The following is a 16,015-nucleotide window of genomic DNA, read 5'->3' as shown; positions in this document are numbered from 1 at the left end:
CCCATCAGGTGCCCGTCCTTCCTGTGCTGATGGATGCGGCACTGCACGTGAGGGCTCCCCAGAGCAGAGAGGCACAATCGCTCCAGCGTCACCAGCACAGCTCGCGGGTGATGAAAACCATGCCAAGCAGGTGCCCAGCAGCAGCACTGACCCATGGCATCTGCTCTGCTCCCCTGGCCCCGTTGTCCTCAACAGAAGGACAACTTTCTGCCAGGCTGCTGCTGCTGTGCTGCTCCTGCTGCTGCCAGCTGCCATGGAGCAGCCCAGAAGGGCTTGGGGCTCAGATTTGTTGCTGTCCCTGTGCCCTGACATTCACAGGTCAGTGGTGTCCTTAAAGGCTGATTAATTAAACAGGCAGCCAGCTAACGACCACCTCCTCCTCCTTGCTTCTGATTGGCTCTTTGCTCTTAGGGCTTAATCGATGGGAACTCAGAGTTGGGCTTTTTATACCCTGCACTTCAGAGAATTGAGGCCATTGATTGGAGGAGGCCTCAAGCCTGGCATCAGGGGGTGCTGGGGATGCGCAGCAGGCCATGCTGAGCATCAGGGGATACTGGGAATGGGCAGCAGGCCATGCTGAGCATCAGGGGATACTGGGGATGGGCAGCAGGCCATGCTGAGCATCAGGGGGTGCTGGGGATGGGCAGCAGGCCATGCTGAGCATCAGGGGGTGCTGGGGATGGGCAGCAGGCCATGCTGAGCATCAGGGGGTGCTGGGGATGGACATCAGAGTGTGCTGGGTGTCAGGGTGTGCAGGGGAAGGGCATCAGACCATACTGGGGATGGGCATCAGGATGTGCTGGCTGTCAGACTGTGTTAGGGATGGACTTCAAGATGTGCTGGTGGAGCTTGGTGGGGTCTGGGGGCTGTGCTGGTGGAGCTTCTGGAGGTGTGGCTGCTGCGCTGGTAGGTCTTGGTGGGATGTGTGTGGTGTGGATGGCAGCTGAGGCCCCTGGAATGAGATCTCCTCCCTTTGGAGAGCACAGATCTCCACTACCACCTTCCTCTGTGAGACTGCCACCAAACTGTCTCCTTCTGGTCTCTCCCAGCTGCTGGTGCCACAGAAGGTGGGTGGGTGAAGGCAGATGCATGAAGCTGGCCTTGTCCTTGCCCCTCGTGGATGTCTGTGGCCATGGGAAGTGATTTGTGAGATGTTTGGTCTGGAGTCAGAGTGGTTTGGGTTGGGAGGGACCCTTGAGGCCCATCTCCTTCCATCTTCAGCTAGACCAGGCTCACCTTGAGTTGGACCACCACCCCTCCTAGACATCAGGTTATGCTGGGTTTGGGATTGTCCTTCTCTGTCTCTGCCCATGGCCACACTTCTCCTGTTGAACTCCTCCTGGTCCTTCCTGGTGGTGCTGCTGAAAGCTCTGCACCTTGTCCCGAGAGCTCAGCAGCTTCTGCGAGTCGATGGCCTGGATTTAGCTGCCATGAGACCAGCATGGACCTGTGGCTAAGGGCTTGCATGGCCACTGACTGATTTCTCTTGGTGAGGAACCTTTCTCCAGCCCGACAATCTCTCATTGGACCATTTTGCAGCCCAGCTTCTTGCTGGCATCACCTTTGGTTCTTGGCTTTTTCTCTGGCTGGGTGGCTTAGAATCACAGCATCACAGAACTGTTAGGGTTGGAAGGGACTTCAGTTCCACCCCCCCTGCCATGGGCAGGGACACCTCACACTACAGCAGGTTGCTCACAGCCACATCCAGCCTGGCCTTTAAAACCCCCAGGGATGAGGCTTCCACCACCTCCCTGGGCAACCTGTGCCAGTCTCTCACCACCCTCATGTGGAACAATTTCTTCCTAACATCCAATCTCAATCTACCCATTTCTAGTTGTGTTCCATTCCCCCCAGTCCTATCACACCCTGACACTCTCAAAAGTCCCTCCCCAGCTTTCTTGTAGCCCCCTTCAGATACTGGAAGGCCACAAGAAGGTCTTCTGGGAGCCTTCTCTTCTCCAGACTGAACAGCCCCAACTCTCTCAGTCTGTCCTCACAGGAGAGGTGCTCCAGCCCTCTGATCATCCTTGTGGCCCTTCTCTGGACATGTTCCAGCACCTCCAGATCCCTCTTGTAACAGAGGCTCCAGAACTGGACACAGAGCTCCAGCTGTGGCCTCACCAGAGCAGAGCTGTTCTCAAGCCAGTCCCTGCCCAGCCTATATCAGTTCCTGGGATTGCCCTGACCCAGCTGCAGGACCTTGCACTTGGTCTTGTTGAACCTCATGAGATTGTCATGGGTGCAGCTCTCCAGCCTGTCCAGGTGCTTCTGGATGGATCCCTTCCCTCCAGCCTGTCCAGGTGCCTCTGGATGGATCCCTTCCCTCCAGCTGTCAGCTGCACCACACAACTTGGTGTCATCAGCAAACTTGCTGAGGGTGCACTCAATGCCACTGTCCATGGCACAAACAAGGATGTTAAGCAAGCCTGGTCCCAGGATTAATCTCTGAGGGACTCCACTTGTTACTGGCCTCCACTTGGACCTGGACCCATGGACAGCCAGCCTTTGGGTGAGGCCATCAAGGCAGTTCTGTATCCACAGAAGGCTTCAGAGCTTCCCCCTACGCTTTGTGCTGCTCTAATTGCATCCTGCCTGGGATCCTTTTGTCTTCTGCAGGAAGCGTGGTGCCCATTTCCATAGAGCCCAGAGGAACCTTGTGGTGTCTGCAGGCAAGCAGCCTGCAGCTGCAAGAGAAGGAAAAAATGCAAATTGGGTAAAATCTGGGGGTTGAGGTGGCTGCTGGAGGGCCCTCCCAGTGCCATTTACCCAGCTATTAGCTGGGGTTGGTTTGACAGCCAGAGGCTTCTTCACGTGGTGGAGTTCCTACCCTGCTGTGGTTGTGCTGGGAGGGTGTTGGGAGGGTTTCAATGACACCTGGAGACTCCTTCCTGTGGTGAAGTCCTTACTCAGCCACAGTGATGTTGGAGGAAGGGGATTCTGCTCTTCTATTCTGCTCTGGTGGGACCCCCCCCAGCCCGGAGAATCGTGTTCAGGTCTGGAGCCTCCAACACATGAAGGAGAGGGAACTGTTGGAGAGGGGCCAGAGGAGGCCACCAAGATGATCAGAGGGCTGCAGAGCCTCCCCTGTGGGGACAGGCTGGGAGAGTTGGGGCTGTTCAGCCTGGAGAGCAGAAGGTGCTGGGGAGAACTTCTGATGGCATTTCAGTACCCAAAGGGGGGGTGCAGGAGAGCTGGGGATGGACTTTTGACAAGGGCTGAGAGTGACTAGATGAGGAAAATGGCTTTGAGCTGGGAGAGGGCAGATTGAGACTGGAGAGGAGGAAGAAATTCTTGAGAGTGAGGGTGGGGAGACACTGGAACAAGTTGCCCACGGAGGCTGTGGATTCCCTCTCCCTGGAGGTGTTGAGGGCCAGGTTGGATGAGACCTGGAGCAACCTGGGCTGGTGGAAGATGCCTCTGCCCATGGCAGGAGGTTGGAGCTGGATGAAATTTGAGGAGCTGAAAAGAGATGATCTTTATGGAGCTGGAAGCTGGTGAGCTCTGGGGAGCTGGAAGCTGATGACCTCTGAAATCCCTTCCACCCCAATCTCCTCTCTGAATGTGTATTGTGAGGGTGCCCTGCACGGTCCTGGCTGTGGTTGCCTGGGAGCAGCCAAGCTCTGGGGTGGCTGCTGGGAGGCTGCCAAGGCTTGGGGTGCTGGAGCAGCCCTGCCTGCATTGATCAGCAGGGCAGTGGTTAGTAAATTCATCACCCTGCTGATTATGGCTCCAATTAAAAGCCATGGGGGGCAGGAGGAGGAGGCCTCTGCCAGCATCTCTCAGGGCTGAGCAGTGGGCACTGCCTCTGGTCTGGCCGCTCACCTGCCACTGGGGATGCCCCTTTGTGAGGGGCTGGTGGGGCTACAGAGGCTGGCAGGCCCTGGAGCAGCACGGGTTGGCCAAAGAGGTTGGGTGCTAGCAGCTGTGGAGTTCCCCTGGCCCAGGAGCCCCGTCCGGGACAGCTCTTCAAGTGAGATCTCTGCGGCGGCCGGGAGCAGGGCTGTGCCCCGCTGAGCCGCCGTGCCGCGGCAGGGAGAGCCCTCTGAGCAGCCCAGCCTGGGGCTGAGCCCCACCAGCATGCACTGAGGAGAAGGAACAGAGCCAGGGAGCGGCAGGAGGTGGGGGAGAAGCTTCAGCAAGGATGGAGCAGCAGGTGAGCGCTGGAGCAAAGGGAGCTGAGGAGAGGAAGCGGCAGGTGAGGAGCAAAGGAGCTGCTGAGCAGGAGCCCTGGTGTCCATCTCCTCGCTTGGAGCAGGGGGGATGCCAAGGAGGAGACGTCAGCCCTTGGAGTCACCTTCAGCAAAAGCCTCAGTGGCAGTGTGGAGAGCTGAAGGCCGACAAACTTGTGCCTGCTCTGGCAGTTCCCAGCCTTCAGGGGAAGCAGGAGAAGTTCCCAGCTGGAGCAGGAGTGCTGGGGAGGTGTTTGCAAAGAGCATCCCTGAGCTGATGGGAATCTTTAATTGGAGGCTGGAGAGGAGAGAGCTGCCCACCTGGCTCTGCCAAGCCTCAGGGCAGCTTGGTGGAGTCACTTCTTGAAGGGGCTGTGGAAGCTCTGTGTGCAGAGCAGAAGGGCTGGATGCATGGTTTAGTTGATTAGGTGGTGTTGGATGATAGGTTGGACGCAATGATCTTGAAGGTCTCTTCCAACCTGGTCTATTCTATTCTATTCTATTCTATTCTATTCTATTCTATTCTATTCTATTCTATTCTATTCTATTCTATTCTATTCTATTCTATTCTATTCTATTCTATTCTATTCTATTCTATTCTATTCACACAAGAGCCAGGCACAGAGCTTGGGTTGGGCAAGGGTTAGCAGAGGATGGGCTCTGGTCTTGAGAGGAGTTTGGTAGGGAGCTGAGGGCAGGAGAGAAGACACCTGAGAGCCTGCAGGTGGTCACAGCAAGCAGGGAGATGTGGCTGTGGTGGCAGCAGGACAGAGCAGGTGGGAGAAGCTGCAGCTTTGAAGAAGGTTGGTGGTAAAGCCCAGCCCAGGAGTGTCTGAGCTGGGCTTGCTGCTGGACTGTGCAAGTGGAGGCTCCTGGGGGACCAATTTGGAGCCCCCCAGCAGCGTGCTGCTGGTGTGCCTCATGGAGATGTCCTACCTGTCACCTTGTCCTGAGGTGTCTGCAGCAGCTCCCAGGGAGGTGACAACCTGCTTGTCTTCACTGTGCCACTCCTGGTTCTGATACACTGCTGCTCAGCCTCCTCTTCCCCCAGGCTGAAGAGTTCTGTCTGCTGAGCAGAGCTTCACACCAAAATCACCCCAGCTTCCCTCCATCCTCTGCACCTTCTCCCCTCCAGCTGGGACTGGAGGTGGCCTGGAGGAGCAGGGGCTCCCACAGTGACCTGGTGGCACTTTCTGCCCCCTGGTGCCTGCTGACCTCTCAGGTACCTCCTTGAGTTTTGCTGTGGTGGGGTTGCAGAGCCACCAGCCACAGCCAGGCCAGCTCAGAGCCCCTTGTGGTGCTGCTGTCTTCGCATGGGGTTGATGCTGCCCCCCTCAGCTGCTTGGCTCTGGGAGGGCCTTCTGCACTCGGCTCTCAGTGTTGCCACCCCAGGTATCTTGGTTGGTGGCTCACAGGTCTGCCCTTGCAGTCCTATGGGACTCTGCCTGGTGGTGCCTCACCTCCATGGGACACCCTTGGATGAGCTGCCTGGGCCGGGGGGATCCTTCCCTCTCCTCCCCAGGCATCAGAGCACAAAGCTCTCTGGAACAGGACAAGCCCAGAGAGGAGGTTCTGGAGGAGCTGATCAGTGGCATGGGTGCAGAAAGGTTGGGTTGGTGATGGAAGATGAGGTGTATTGAAGAGAGAGGAGACTGCAGGTGGAATGGGGCAACCCTGGAAAGGGACTTGGGGATTGCTGTGGAAATGGAGCTCCTTGTGGGGTGATCAGGATCATAAAGATCCATGTGGAGCTGAACTGGCACTGAGCCCTGAGTGGCTGCACTAGCAGCCTCTTCCACACAGGTCTTAGGGACTGACCCACAAGATCTTTGTGGATCAGGTCATTGGGATGTGTCTGAGGTGGCTGCTTTGCAGTGCCCCCAGGTACCCAGACAGAGGCAGGGCTAAATCTGGGACCTCTGTGGGGCCATTCCTTTGCCTGTCTGAAGGCAGTGCTGGTGTTGGGAGTGAAGACCTTGTCCAAGGCCCTAACCCTTGTCAGATGTGAGCACAGGGACCAGCAACCAGAGCACAAAGCAGCTCCCCTGGGCAGGAGCAGTGCTCTGTGTAACTCAGTGTCCATCTCCAACAGTGGCCAAAGGGCATACTGCTCAGAGCCTGGCCACCCCCTGTGCTCCTCACATCCCAACAGCTCCTGGTCTAGGCCTCTGCAAACAGTCTCTCTGCAGCCTTCTTGGAGCCCCTTCAGGTACTGGAGGCTGCTCTTAGGTCTCCCTGGAGCCTTCTCTTCTCCAGGCTGAACACCCCCAGCTCCCTCAGCCTGTCCCTGTAGCAGAGCTGTTCCAACCCCCTGATCATTTTCATGTCCCTCCTGTGGACCCTCTCCATCAGCTCCATGTCCTTCCTGTGTTGGGGGCTTCAGACCTGCACACAGCCCTGCAGGTGAGGTCTCCCCAGAGCAGAGCAGAGGGGCAGGATCCCCTCTCTCCATCTCTGGCCACCCTGCTTTGGATGCAGCCCAGGCTGCCCTTGGCCTTCTGTGCTGCAAGCTCACACTGCTGGCTCCTGCCCAGCTTCTCATCCTCCAACACCCCCAAGTCCTTTTCTGCAGGGCTGCTCTCAGTCTCCTCACCCCCAGCCTGTGTTGCTCTCTAGGATTGGCCTGAGCTAGGTACAGGACCTTGCCCTTTGCCTTATTGAACCTCCTGAGCTGCTCCTCAGCCCAGTTCTGCAGCCTGCCCAGGTGCCTCTGGATGGCACCATCCCATCCTTCAGCCTCCTCACCCACACCTCTCAGCTTGGTGCCATCTGCAGTCCTGCTGAGGGTGCCTCAGGCTGTGAAGGCAGCCACAGGGTGCTCTTCCCCCTGGTTTCTTCCATTCTTTCATCAAAACTGATTTAATTTGCCCCTTCATACTCAGCAGTTGGATGTGTAGGACCTGTCTGGCCAAGGAGGACTTCCCAGCCTTGGTGCTGGCTGAGAAGAGCTTATTGTCTCTTCTCCAGAAGCAGCTTGGCTCTGTGTGGCTCTTTTTTTATCTCCAGCCCTAGGCAGAGCTGAAGCTTCTCATTTCCCTGCTGATCCCAGGTTAGAGAGGTGGCAGTGAGGCATGCAGAGGACCTCCCCAGAGCTCTGCAGGTGACAGTCATCCCTTTAACCTGATCTCTGCAGGTAATTGTCATCTCCTTAACCTGAGCTCTGCAGGTAACAGCCATCCCTTTAACCTGTCTGGGGCTCCCTGGTGGGGTCAGCTTGATTTACAGTTCCAACACTTCCCCTTTCCCTCTCTGCTGCCTTCTCCATGGGTAGAACCAGCTGGTGGCTGTGCTCCTCAGCAGCCCTTCCTGTGCAAGGTGGCTGCTGACACAGCTGCTGTGTAAGGTGTGTGTGTGTGTGTGTGAGAGGTTCTCCTGAGTGGGTGGCTGGGAGTTAATCAGCACTGGAATCTCTTTAAACATCCACTTGATTTGGAATGGAATGGAATGGAATGGAATGGAATGGAATGGAATGGAATGGAATGGAATAGACCAGGTTGGAAGAGACCTTTGAGATCATCAGGTCCAACCTCTCACCCAGCACTATCTAATCAACTAAACCATGGCACCAAGTGCCTCATCCAGGCTCTTTTTAAACCCCTCCAGTGATGATGACTCCACCACCTCCCTGGGCAGCACATTCCAATGGGCAATCTCTTTCTCTATGAAGAACTAATTCCTCACATCCAGCCTAAACCTCCCCTGGCACAGCTTGAGACTGTGTCCTCTTGTTCTGGTGCTGGGTGCCTGGGAGAAGAGACCAACCCCCACCTGGCTACAACCTCCCTTCAGGTGGTTGTAGAGAGCAATGAGGTCTCCCCTGAGCCTCCTCTTCTCCAGGCTAAGCAACCCCAGCTCCCTCAGCCTCTCCTCACAGGGCTGTGCTCCACTTCAAGCTGTGCTGGTGGCAGCAGTATCTCCTCTGGAGCTCTGGCTAGTTGGGACTAGAGGATGTGTTGTCCCCCATCAGTCCTAAAACCATAGAACAGTTTGGGTTGGAAGGGACCCTCAAGGATCATCCAGTTCCAACCCCACTGCCCCTGGTGTCCCAGGCAGGGACACCTCACACTGGAGCAAGTTGCTCAAGTCCCCACACAACCTATCTTGGAACACTTCCAGGTTTGGAGCCTCCACAACCAGGAGGTTGCCTCCTCTGGGCAACCTGTTCCACCCTCCTGGGGAAGAATTTCCTCCTAATATCTAATCTCAGTTGAGGTTCTTCCAGTTTGAAGCCATTGCCCCTTGTCCTCTCTCTCCAGGCCTTTGCTTCCAGTCCCTCTCCAGCTCTCCTGGAGGCCCTTCAGCTACTGGCAGGCAGCTCTAAGGTCTCCCTGGAGCCTTCTCTTCTCCAAGCTGAACACCCCCAGCCCTCCCAGCCTGCCCTGGTAGGAGTTTTCCTCCTGGGTTAGAACTTGTGCTCCAAGTGGGGTTGGACCAGGGAGCTCTTGGACTCTCTTGAGCAGAAGTCACTGATGGCTTCCTGTCACAGGCAGCAGCTTCTGGAGGTGACACAGGTCAGCCACATCCTTCCAGCCTGGAAAGCCCCCAGAGCTGGAACCCTTTGTTATCTGCAGCAGGGGCTCCAGCTCTGGGTGCTTTCCTGCTGGCAGCTGAGAGACTCCCTTTGCTCATAATCTTGCTTCCTTTTGGTGGAGGCAGCTTCTCCCAGCGTGGTCTGGAGATGGCAGGGCCAGAGCTTTCCTCAGGAGGTGACCTCAGCCCACAAAACTCCTGCTGTGCTGCCAGCATACACAAGGTGCTGGTCCCAGGTTGCTGCAGGGGCTGCTGCTGGAGGGGACAGGCTGTGAACGAGGAGCTGGGGAGGAGAGAGGTGCAGCTGGATAAAGGCCAGCACTGTCTGGTGAGGACAGCTGGAGCAGTTACTGGGTCTCTTTGTTCCACACCTGGGGTCCCTGCAGCTCCTGGTGTCACTTGGAGCTCTGCAGGACCCCCCTGGGCCCCTCTGAGCCTGGCTGTGAGGTGTTCCTCCCGTGCAGACCCCGCGGTGCCTCTGCTCACCTTTGTCTTTTTTTCCCTTTGCCTTCTTCCTGTTGCTGTTGTTTCCCAGCCCTGCACGTGGGGGAGATCTGGATGTGCTGCCAAGTGGTGAGGGTCACAGCAGCCCTTGCTGCACCACTTTACCCCAGATCCCAGCACGGGCCCCTTGTGACTCTGCTGCTGCAGCTGTGGCAGGAAACCTGTCTGGGTGACCTTCACCTTTGTTTGCTACCTTCCTACTACTGGGCTGTGTGCCCAGGTGGCCAAGAAAGTCAACAGCAGAAACAGCAGCCAGCAGAATCAGGGCAGGGATTGTCCCCCTGCACTGGGCACTGCTGAGGCCACAGCTGGAATCCTGGGGTCAGTTGTAGACCTCTCACTCCAAAAAGGACATTGAGAGGCTGGGGCAGGTCCAGAGGAGGGCAACAGAGCTGGGGAAGGGTCTGGAGAACTTGTGAGGAGCAGCTGAGGGAGCTGGGGTAGTTGAGCCTGAAGAAAAGGAGGCTAGGTGGAGACCTTCTGGGTCTCTACAGCTCCCTGCAAGGAGGCTGCAGCCAGGTGGGGGTTGGACTCTTCTCCTGAGGAATAAATGATAGGACAAGAGGAAATGGCCTCAGGTTGCCCCAGGAGAGATTGAAGTTGGCCATAGGAAACAACTTCTGCCCCTTGAGGGTTGTCCAGGCCTGGCACAGGCTGCCCAGGGCAGTGTTGGAATCCCCATCCCTGGAGGGGTTTCCAGGCCATGGAGCTGTAGTGCTGAGGGCCATGGGTTGGTGGAGCCCTGGCAGTGCTGGGTCAAGGGTTGGACTCTGCCCATAGAGGTCTCTCCTAACCAAGCTGACTCTGTGATCCCTGGCTTGCTGAGGACCCAGAAAAGAGCTTTCTTGCTCCTGGCACTTTAGTTGATGGCAGCAAGGGACCTTTCTGAGGACATTTTGGAACCCCCTATGTGTGCTGGCAGCAGCCCAGCCTTCTTCTGCTGGGTGTGGGCTTCCTCCAGGCTCTGCTCCCCAGGGGCAGGCATGACTCCACAACATGGGAGATTGTCCAGCACTGTAAATGTCACATCCTCTGTCCTGTTCCCAGCCCAGGGTTTTGAGCTGCTCCTGGGTGTCAGCATCTGCTGCCTGGGCTGTTCCACTGCTCCTGGGAGGGTTTGCCTGGTGTGGAGCACAGGCAGAGGCCAGCAGCTGTGCCCTCAGGCCCTGCTGTGCCCCTGCAGCTCCTGGAGAATATCTGTCCCTTTTCTGCCAGGCCCTTTGCCGTGCTGCTGCCCCCCTACTGCAGCTGGTCCTCACGGGAGGAGCTCCAGGGCTTTTCCATGGGTGACTCTGATGCTTTGGGTGCTTGCTGACCTCACCCAGCTTCCATCAGGCTCCTCCTCTGGCTGTGTGTTGTGGGCTTCGATGACCTCATTGTCACTGTGCTGTGGCAGCATTGTGCTTTTTGGTCCCCATTCAGAGAGGCATCTCCTGGGTTTGCCTTTTGATAGGCTCCTCAGCTGCCTTGGCTTGGCTGAACTGCTCCTTCCTGCTGCAGGCACCTCTCAGAGGCTGCTTTTCTTCCTTTCCATTCCCACCACACAATTGGCACAACACAGCTTCCAAAGCCACGTTATGAAACCAGGGCTCCCTGCTGCCCACGAGCACGTTGCCTTTTCAAGCTGCTGCTTTTCAGTGCCTTTCAACCCTGCCTCGTTTGGTGTCCTCCTTGATGAGCAATTTTTGGCTCTTTCTTTCTTCAGGGACTGTTGGACCCAAGTTCTTTATTGTCCTTATTGTGGGGTGGCTCCTGAATAGATCTTGTCTGGCATCCTGTGCCTTGCTGTGGGCAGAACCTGGAGCTCTGAGCTCCTTCTGCCTCTTGAGAACTGAATCTGGAGCTCTGAGCTCCTTCTGCCTCCTGAGGACTGAAGCTGGAGCTCTGAGCTCCTTCTGCCTCTTGAGAACTGAATCTGGAGCTCTGAGCTCCTTCTGCCTCCTGAGGACTGAAGCTGGAGCTCTGAGCTCCTTCTGCCTCTTGAGAACTGAATCTGGAGCTCTGAGCTCCTTCTGCCTCCTGAGGACTGAAGCTGGAGCTCTGAGCTCCTTCTGCCTGGAGCAGGAGCCAGCACTGCTGTCTGAAAGTTGAGGAGCTCTTCCCTTCCTTTCAGGAGTAGTTCCCAAGGCTTTGTGCTTGGTGCTGCAGCTGTGGGGACAGATGTGATGCTGCAGCTGTGGGACAGGACTTGGTGCTGCAACTGTGGGAGAGACCCCGCTGCTGCTGTGGTGCTGCAGCTGTGGAGCCAGATGCGGTGCAGCAGCTGTGGGGCCAGATGTGTTGCTTCAGCTATGTGCCAGGCTGTGGTGCTGCAGCTGTGTGCCAGGCCGTGGTGCTGCAGCTGCGTGCCAGATGTGGCCGTGCAGCTGTGTGCAAGATGCGGCCTTGCAGCTGTGTGCCAGGTGCATTGCTGCAGCTGTGTGCCAGATGCAGCCTTGAAGCTGTGTGCCAGGTGTATTGCTGCAACTGCGTGCCAGATGTGGCTGGGCAGTTGCGTGCCAGGCCACAGTGCTGCAGCTGTGTGCCAGATGCGGTGCTGCAGCTGTGTGCCAGATGTGGCTGTGCAGCTGCACGCCAGGCGTGGCGGTGCTGCATCTGCGTGCCAGGCGCAGTGCTGCAGCTGCGTAACAGATGCGGCCATGCAGCTGCGTGCCAGGCGCGGGGCTGCAGCTGTGTAGCAGATGGGCTTGCAGCTGTGTGCCAGGTGCAGCGCTGCATCTGTGTACCCGATGCAGCTGTGCAGCTGTGTGCCAGGTGCAGCGCTGCAGCTGTGTACCAGATGCGGCTGTGTTGCTGCGTGCCAGGTGCGGTGCTGCAGCGGTGTAGCAGATGCGGCCATGCAGCTGTGTGCCAGGCACGGCGCTGCATCTGTGTAGCAGATGCGTCTGTGCAGCTGCGTGCCAGGCGCGGGGCTGCAGCTGTGTAGCAGATGCGGCCGTACAGCTGTGTGCCAGGCGCGGCGCTGCATCTGTGTAGCAGATGCGTCTGTGCAGCTGTGTGCCAGGCGTGGCGCTGCAGCTGTGTGGCAGATGCGTCTGTGCACCTGTGTGCCAGGCGTGGCGCTGCAGCTATGTGACAGATGCGTCTGTGCAGCTGTGTGCCAGGCGCGGCGCTGCATCTGTGTAGCAGATGCGTCTGTGCAGCTGTGTGCCAGGCGTGGCGCTGCAGCTGTGTGGCAGATGCGTCTGTGCACCTGTGTGCCAGGCGTGGCGCTGCAGCTATGTGACAGATGCGTCTGTGCAGCTGTGTGCCAGGCGTGGCGCTGCATCTGTGTAGCAGATGCGTCTGTGTAGCTGCGTGCCAGGCGTGGCGCTGCATCTGTGTAGCAGATGCGTCTGTGCAGCTGCGTGCCAGGCGTGGCGCTGCATCTGTGTAGCAGATGCGTCTGTGCAGCTGCGTGCCAGGCATGGCGCTGCATCTGTGTAGCAGATGCGTCTGTGCACCTGTGTGCCAGGCGTGGCGCTGCAGCTATGTGACAGATGCGTCTGTGCAGCTGTGTGCCAGGCGCGGCGCTGCATCTGTGTAGCAGATGCGTCTGTGCAGCTGTGTGCCAGGCGTGGCGCTGCAGCTGTGTGGCAGATGCGTCTGTGCACCTGTGTGCCAGGCGTGGCGCTGCAGCTATGTGACAGATGCGTCTGTGCAGCTGCGTGCCAGGCGTGGCGCTGCATCTGTGTAGCAGATGCGTCTGTGCAGCTGCGTGCCAGGCATGGCGCTGCATCTGTGTAGCAGATGCGTCTGTGCAGCTGCGTGCCAGGCGCGGGGCTGCAGCTGTGTAGCAGATGCGGCCGTACAGCTGTGTGCCAGGCGCGACGCTGCAGCTGTGTGACAGATGCGTCTGTGCACCTGTGTGCCAGGCGCGGCGCTGCAGCTGTGTGGCAGATGCGGCCGTGCAGCTGTGTGCTAGGCGTGGCGCTGCAGCTATGTGACAGATGCGTCTGTGCAGCTGTGTGCCAGGCGCGGCGCTGCAGCTGCGTACCAGATGCGGCCGTGCAGCTGTGTGCCAGGCGCGGCGCTGCATCTGTGTAGCAGATGCGTCTGTGCAGCTGCGTGCCAGGCGTGGCGCTGCATCTGTGTAGCAGATGCGTCTGTGCAGCTGCGTGCCAGGCGTGGCGCTGCATCTGTGTAGCAGATGCGTCTGTGCAGCTGCGTGCCAGGCGCGGCGCTGCAGCTGTGTGCCAGATGCGTCTGTGCAGCTGTGTGCCAGGCGCGGCGCTGCAGCTGTGTAGCAGATGCGGCCGTGCAGCTGCGTGCCAGGCGTGGCGCTGCAGCTGTGTAGCAGATGTGTCTGTGCAGCTGCGTGCCAGGCGTGGCGCTGCAGCTGTGTAGCAGATGCGGCCGTGCAGCTGTGTGCCAGGCTGCGCTGCAGCTGCATGTGAGGCGCTGCGCTGCAGCTGTGTACCAGATGTGGCCATGCAGCTGCATGTGAGGCACAGCGCTGCAGCTGTGTAGCAGATGCAGCTGTGTTGCTGCGTGCCAGGCGCGGCGCTGCCCATGCCCACCCCAGCTGTTTGTGTCTCGGCAGAAGTGTCTGCGGCTGAACCCGGAGGTGCCCGTGTGGGTGTCCAAGCAGCGCATCCTCTGCACCCTCAACCACAGCCTGAAGGATGTCCTCAACTATGGCCTCTTCCAGCCGGCCTTCAATGGCCGCGCCGGCAAGTTCCTGGACGAGGAGCGGCTGCTGCGGGAGTACCCCCTGAACCCCGACACCCCTGTGCCCTACCTGGAGGTACCACATGCCGCATACCCTCCCTGCCCAGCAGTACCCCCGCTCCCCTTTCCCCCAGTTCCCTCTCCACTTCCCCCTTAGTTCCTTCTTCCCTTTCCCCCCAGTTCCTTCTCCCCTTTCCCCTCAGTTCCTTTTTCCCTTTCCCCTCAGTTCCTTTTTCCCTTTCCCCTCAGTTCCTTTTTCCCTTTCCCCCCCGGTTCCTTCTCCCCTTCCCCCTTAGTTCCTTCTTCCCTTTCCCCCCCGGTTCCTTCTCTCCTTTCCCCCCATCCAGTTCTTTCTCTCTTTCCCCCCATCCAGTTCCTTCTCCCCTTTTCCCCCCTAGTTCCTTCTCCCCTTTCCCCCCCAGCTCCTTCTCCCCTTTCCCCCCCAGCTCCTTCTCCCCTTTCCCTCCTAGTTCCTTCTCCCCTTTCCCTCCTAGTTCCTTCTCCCCTTTCCCCCGGTTCCTTCTCCCCTTTCCCTCCTAGTTCCTTCTCCCCTTTCCCCCCCGTTCCTTCTCCCCTTTCCCCCTCTGTTCCTTCTGCCTTTCCCCCCCAGCTCCTTCTCCCCTTTTCCCCCCAGCTCCTTCTCCCCTTTTCCCCCCAGCTCCTTCTCCCCTTTCCCTCCTAGTTCCTTCTCCCCTTTCCCCCTGTTCCTTCTCCCCTTTCCCCCCCTGTTCCTTCTTCCTTTCCTCCCCAGCTCCTCCTCCCCTTTCCCCCCCTGCTCCTCCTCCCCTTCCCCCCGTCCCTCGCAGCAGCAGGACGTTGTGTGGGTGTCTGTTTACTCACGAGGAGCTCATTGAGGGGAAGGCTGAGGTGGATGACTCTGAATTTCCCTTGCTCGTGACTGTGCCTGGGAGCTCCACAAGCATCTGCCAGAGCCCTGTGGCACAGCCTCCCTCATTTCCGCCCCTCTGCAGCCCCATTCCTTCCTTTCTGCTGGCACGGAGGCTCTTGTGGGAGGTTGCAGCAGGAGAGGGAAGGCTGCAGGGGGAAAATCTCCAGGAGAGGTATCCATGGGAGGCTGAAGGACTCGAGTCTGATGTCCCTGTAGGGACTGGAACACAACCAGCAGCTTTACCAGCATCCAGCCATCCATCCCTGCGTGGACCTTGTCTGGGTGGTGAGGATGAGCTGCTCCAGAAAACTCAGCAGGGCAGAAACTCCCCTGAATTATTTCAGGAATCACAGAATGGGTTGGGTTGGAAGGGATCTTAAAGCTCATCTAGTGCCAACCTCCCCTGGCATGGGCAGGGACACCTCGCACCAGCCCAGGTTGCTCAAGGCCTCATCCAGCCTGGCCTGGAATACCTCCAGGGAGGAGACATCCACAGCCTCCCTGGGCAACCTGTTCCAGTGTCTCCCCACCCTCACTGCCAAGAATTTCTTCATCTCCACTCTCAGTCTCCTCTCTCCCAGCTCAAAGCCAATGTCCCTTGTCCTGGCACTCCCAGCCGTTGTCCAAAGTCCCTCCCCAGCTCTCCTGGAGCTCCTTCAGGTACTGGAAGGCCACCAGAAGGTCTTCCCAGAGCCTTCTTTTCTCCAGGCTGAACAGCCCCAGCTCTCACAGCCTGTCCCCACAGGGGAGGTTCTGCAGCCCCCTGATCATCTTTGTGGCCCCCTCTGGACCCCCTTCATCAACTCCATGTCCCTCTTCTGCTGGGGGCACCAGAACTGGAGGCAGTGTTGCAGATGGGGTCTCAGGAGAGCAGAGTAGGGTGGCAAAGCCCCTGCCTGTCCCTGCTGCCCACTCTGCTTGCTTTCACCATTTCCAGTCCCTGCAGGGTTTTCTCTGTGCTGGGGCTCAGGTGGTGGCACTCAGCTGCAGTACTAAGGTGACCTGCAGTGTCCCTTGGGCCTCTGTTGGCTGTCACAGCCCAGCTGGATGTGCTGGGACTCCAGTGACCTGCATGTGGGTGCTGACAGCAGGCATCCTGGAGCTCCGTTTTGCCCACAAAGTCCCTTTAGGGCAGCATTAGGAGCTTTAAGCTGCATGGAGCTGTGCCAGTGCCAGCCTGAGTGCCACTGCTTGCTCTAATCTTTGTTAAGTGACAAAGTGGCACCCAGGGCACCCTCAGCAAGCTTGCTGATAACACCAAGCTGTGTGGTGT

At 58.2% G+C, this 16,015-nt stretch overlaps 1 protein-coding gene across 2 annotated transcripts in view; it reads left to right on the top strand.

Annotated features, from left to right (window-relative positions):
• The window catches only part of SHANK3 (SH3 and multiple ankyrin repeat domains 3), a 253,022-nt gene that overhangs the window by 44,177 nt on the left and 192,830 nt on the right, over nt 1–16,015 (top strand). For both annotated transcript variants that reach the window (XM_068168106.1, XM_068168105.1), the window contains exon 4: nt 13,726–13,929. In XM_068168106.1, the coding sequence (XP_068024207.1) occupies nt 13,726–13,929 (204 nt within the window). The remainder of the gene's footprint in view (nt 1–13,725; nt 13,930–16,015) is intronic.

Source organism: Melanerpes formicivorus, unplaced genomic scaffold (assembly GCF_026170545.1).
Source record: "Melanerpes formicivorus ecotype bairdi unplaced genomic scaffold, bMelFor1.0.p_v2 SCAF_132, whole genome shotgun sequence".
Taxonomy (NCBI): domain Eukaryota; kingdom Metazoa; phylum Chordata; class Aves; order Piciformes; family Picidae; genus Melanerpes; species Melanerpes formicivorus.
The sequence above is the reverse complement of the archived record's forward strand: the minus strand, read 5'-3'. Positions and strand labels throughout refer to the sequence as shown.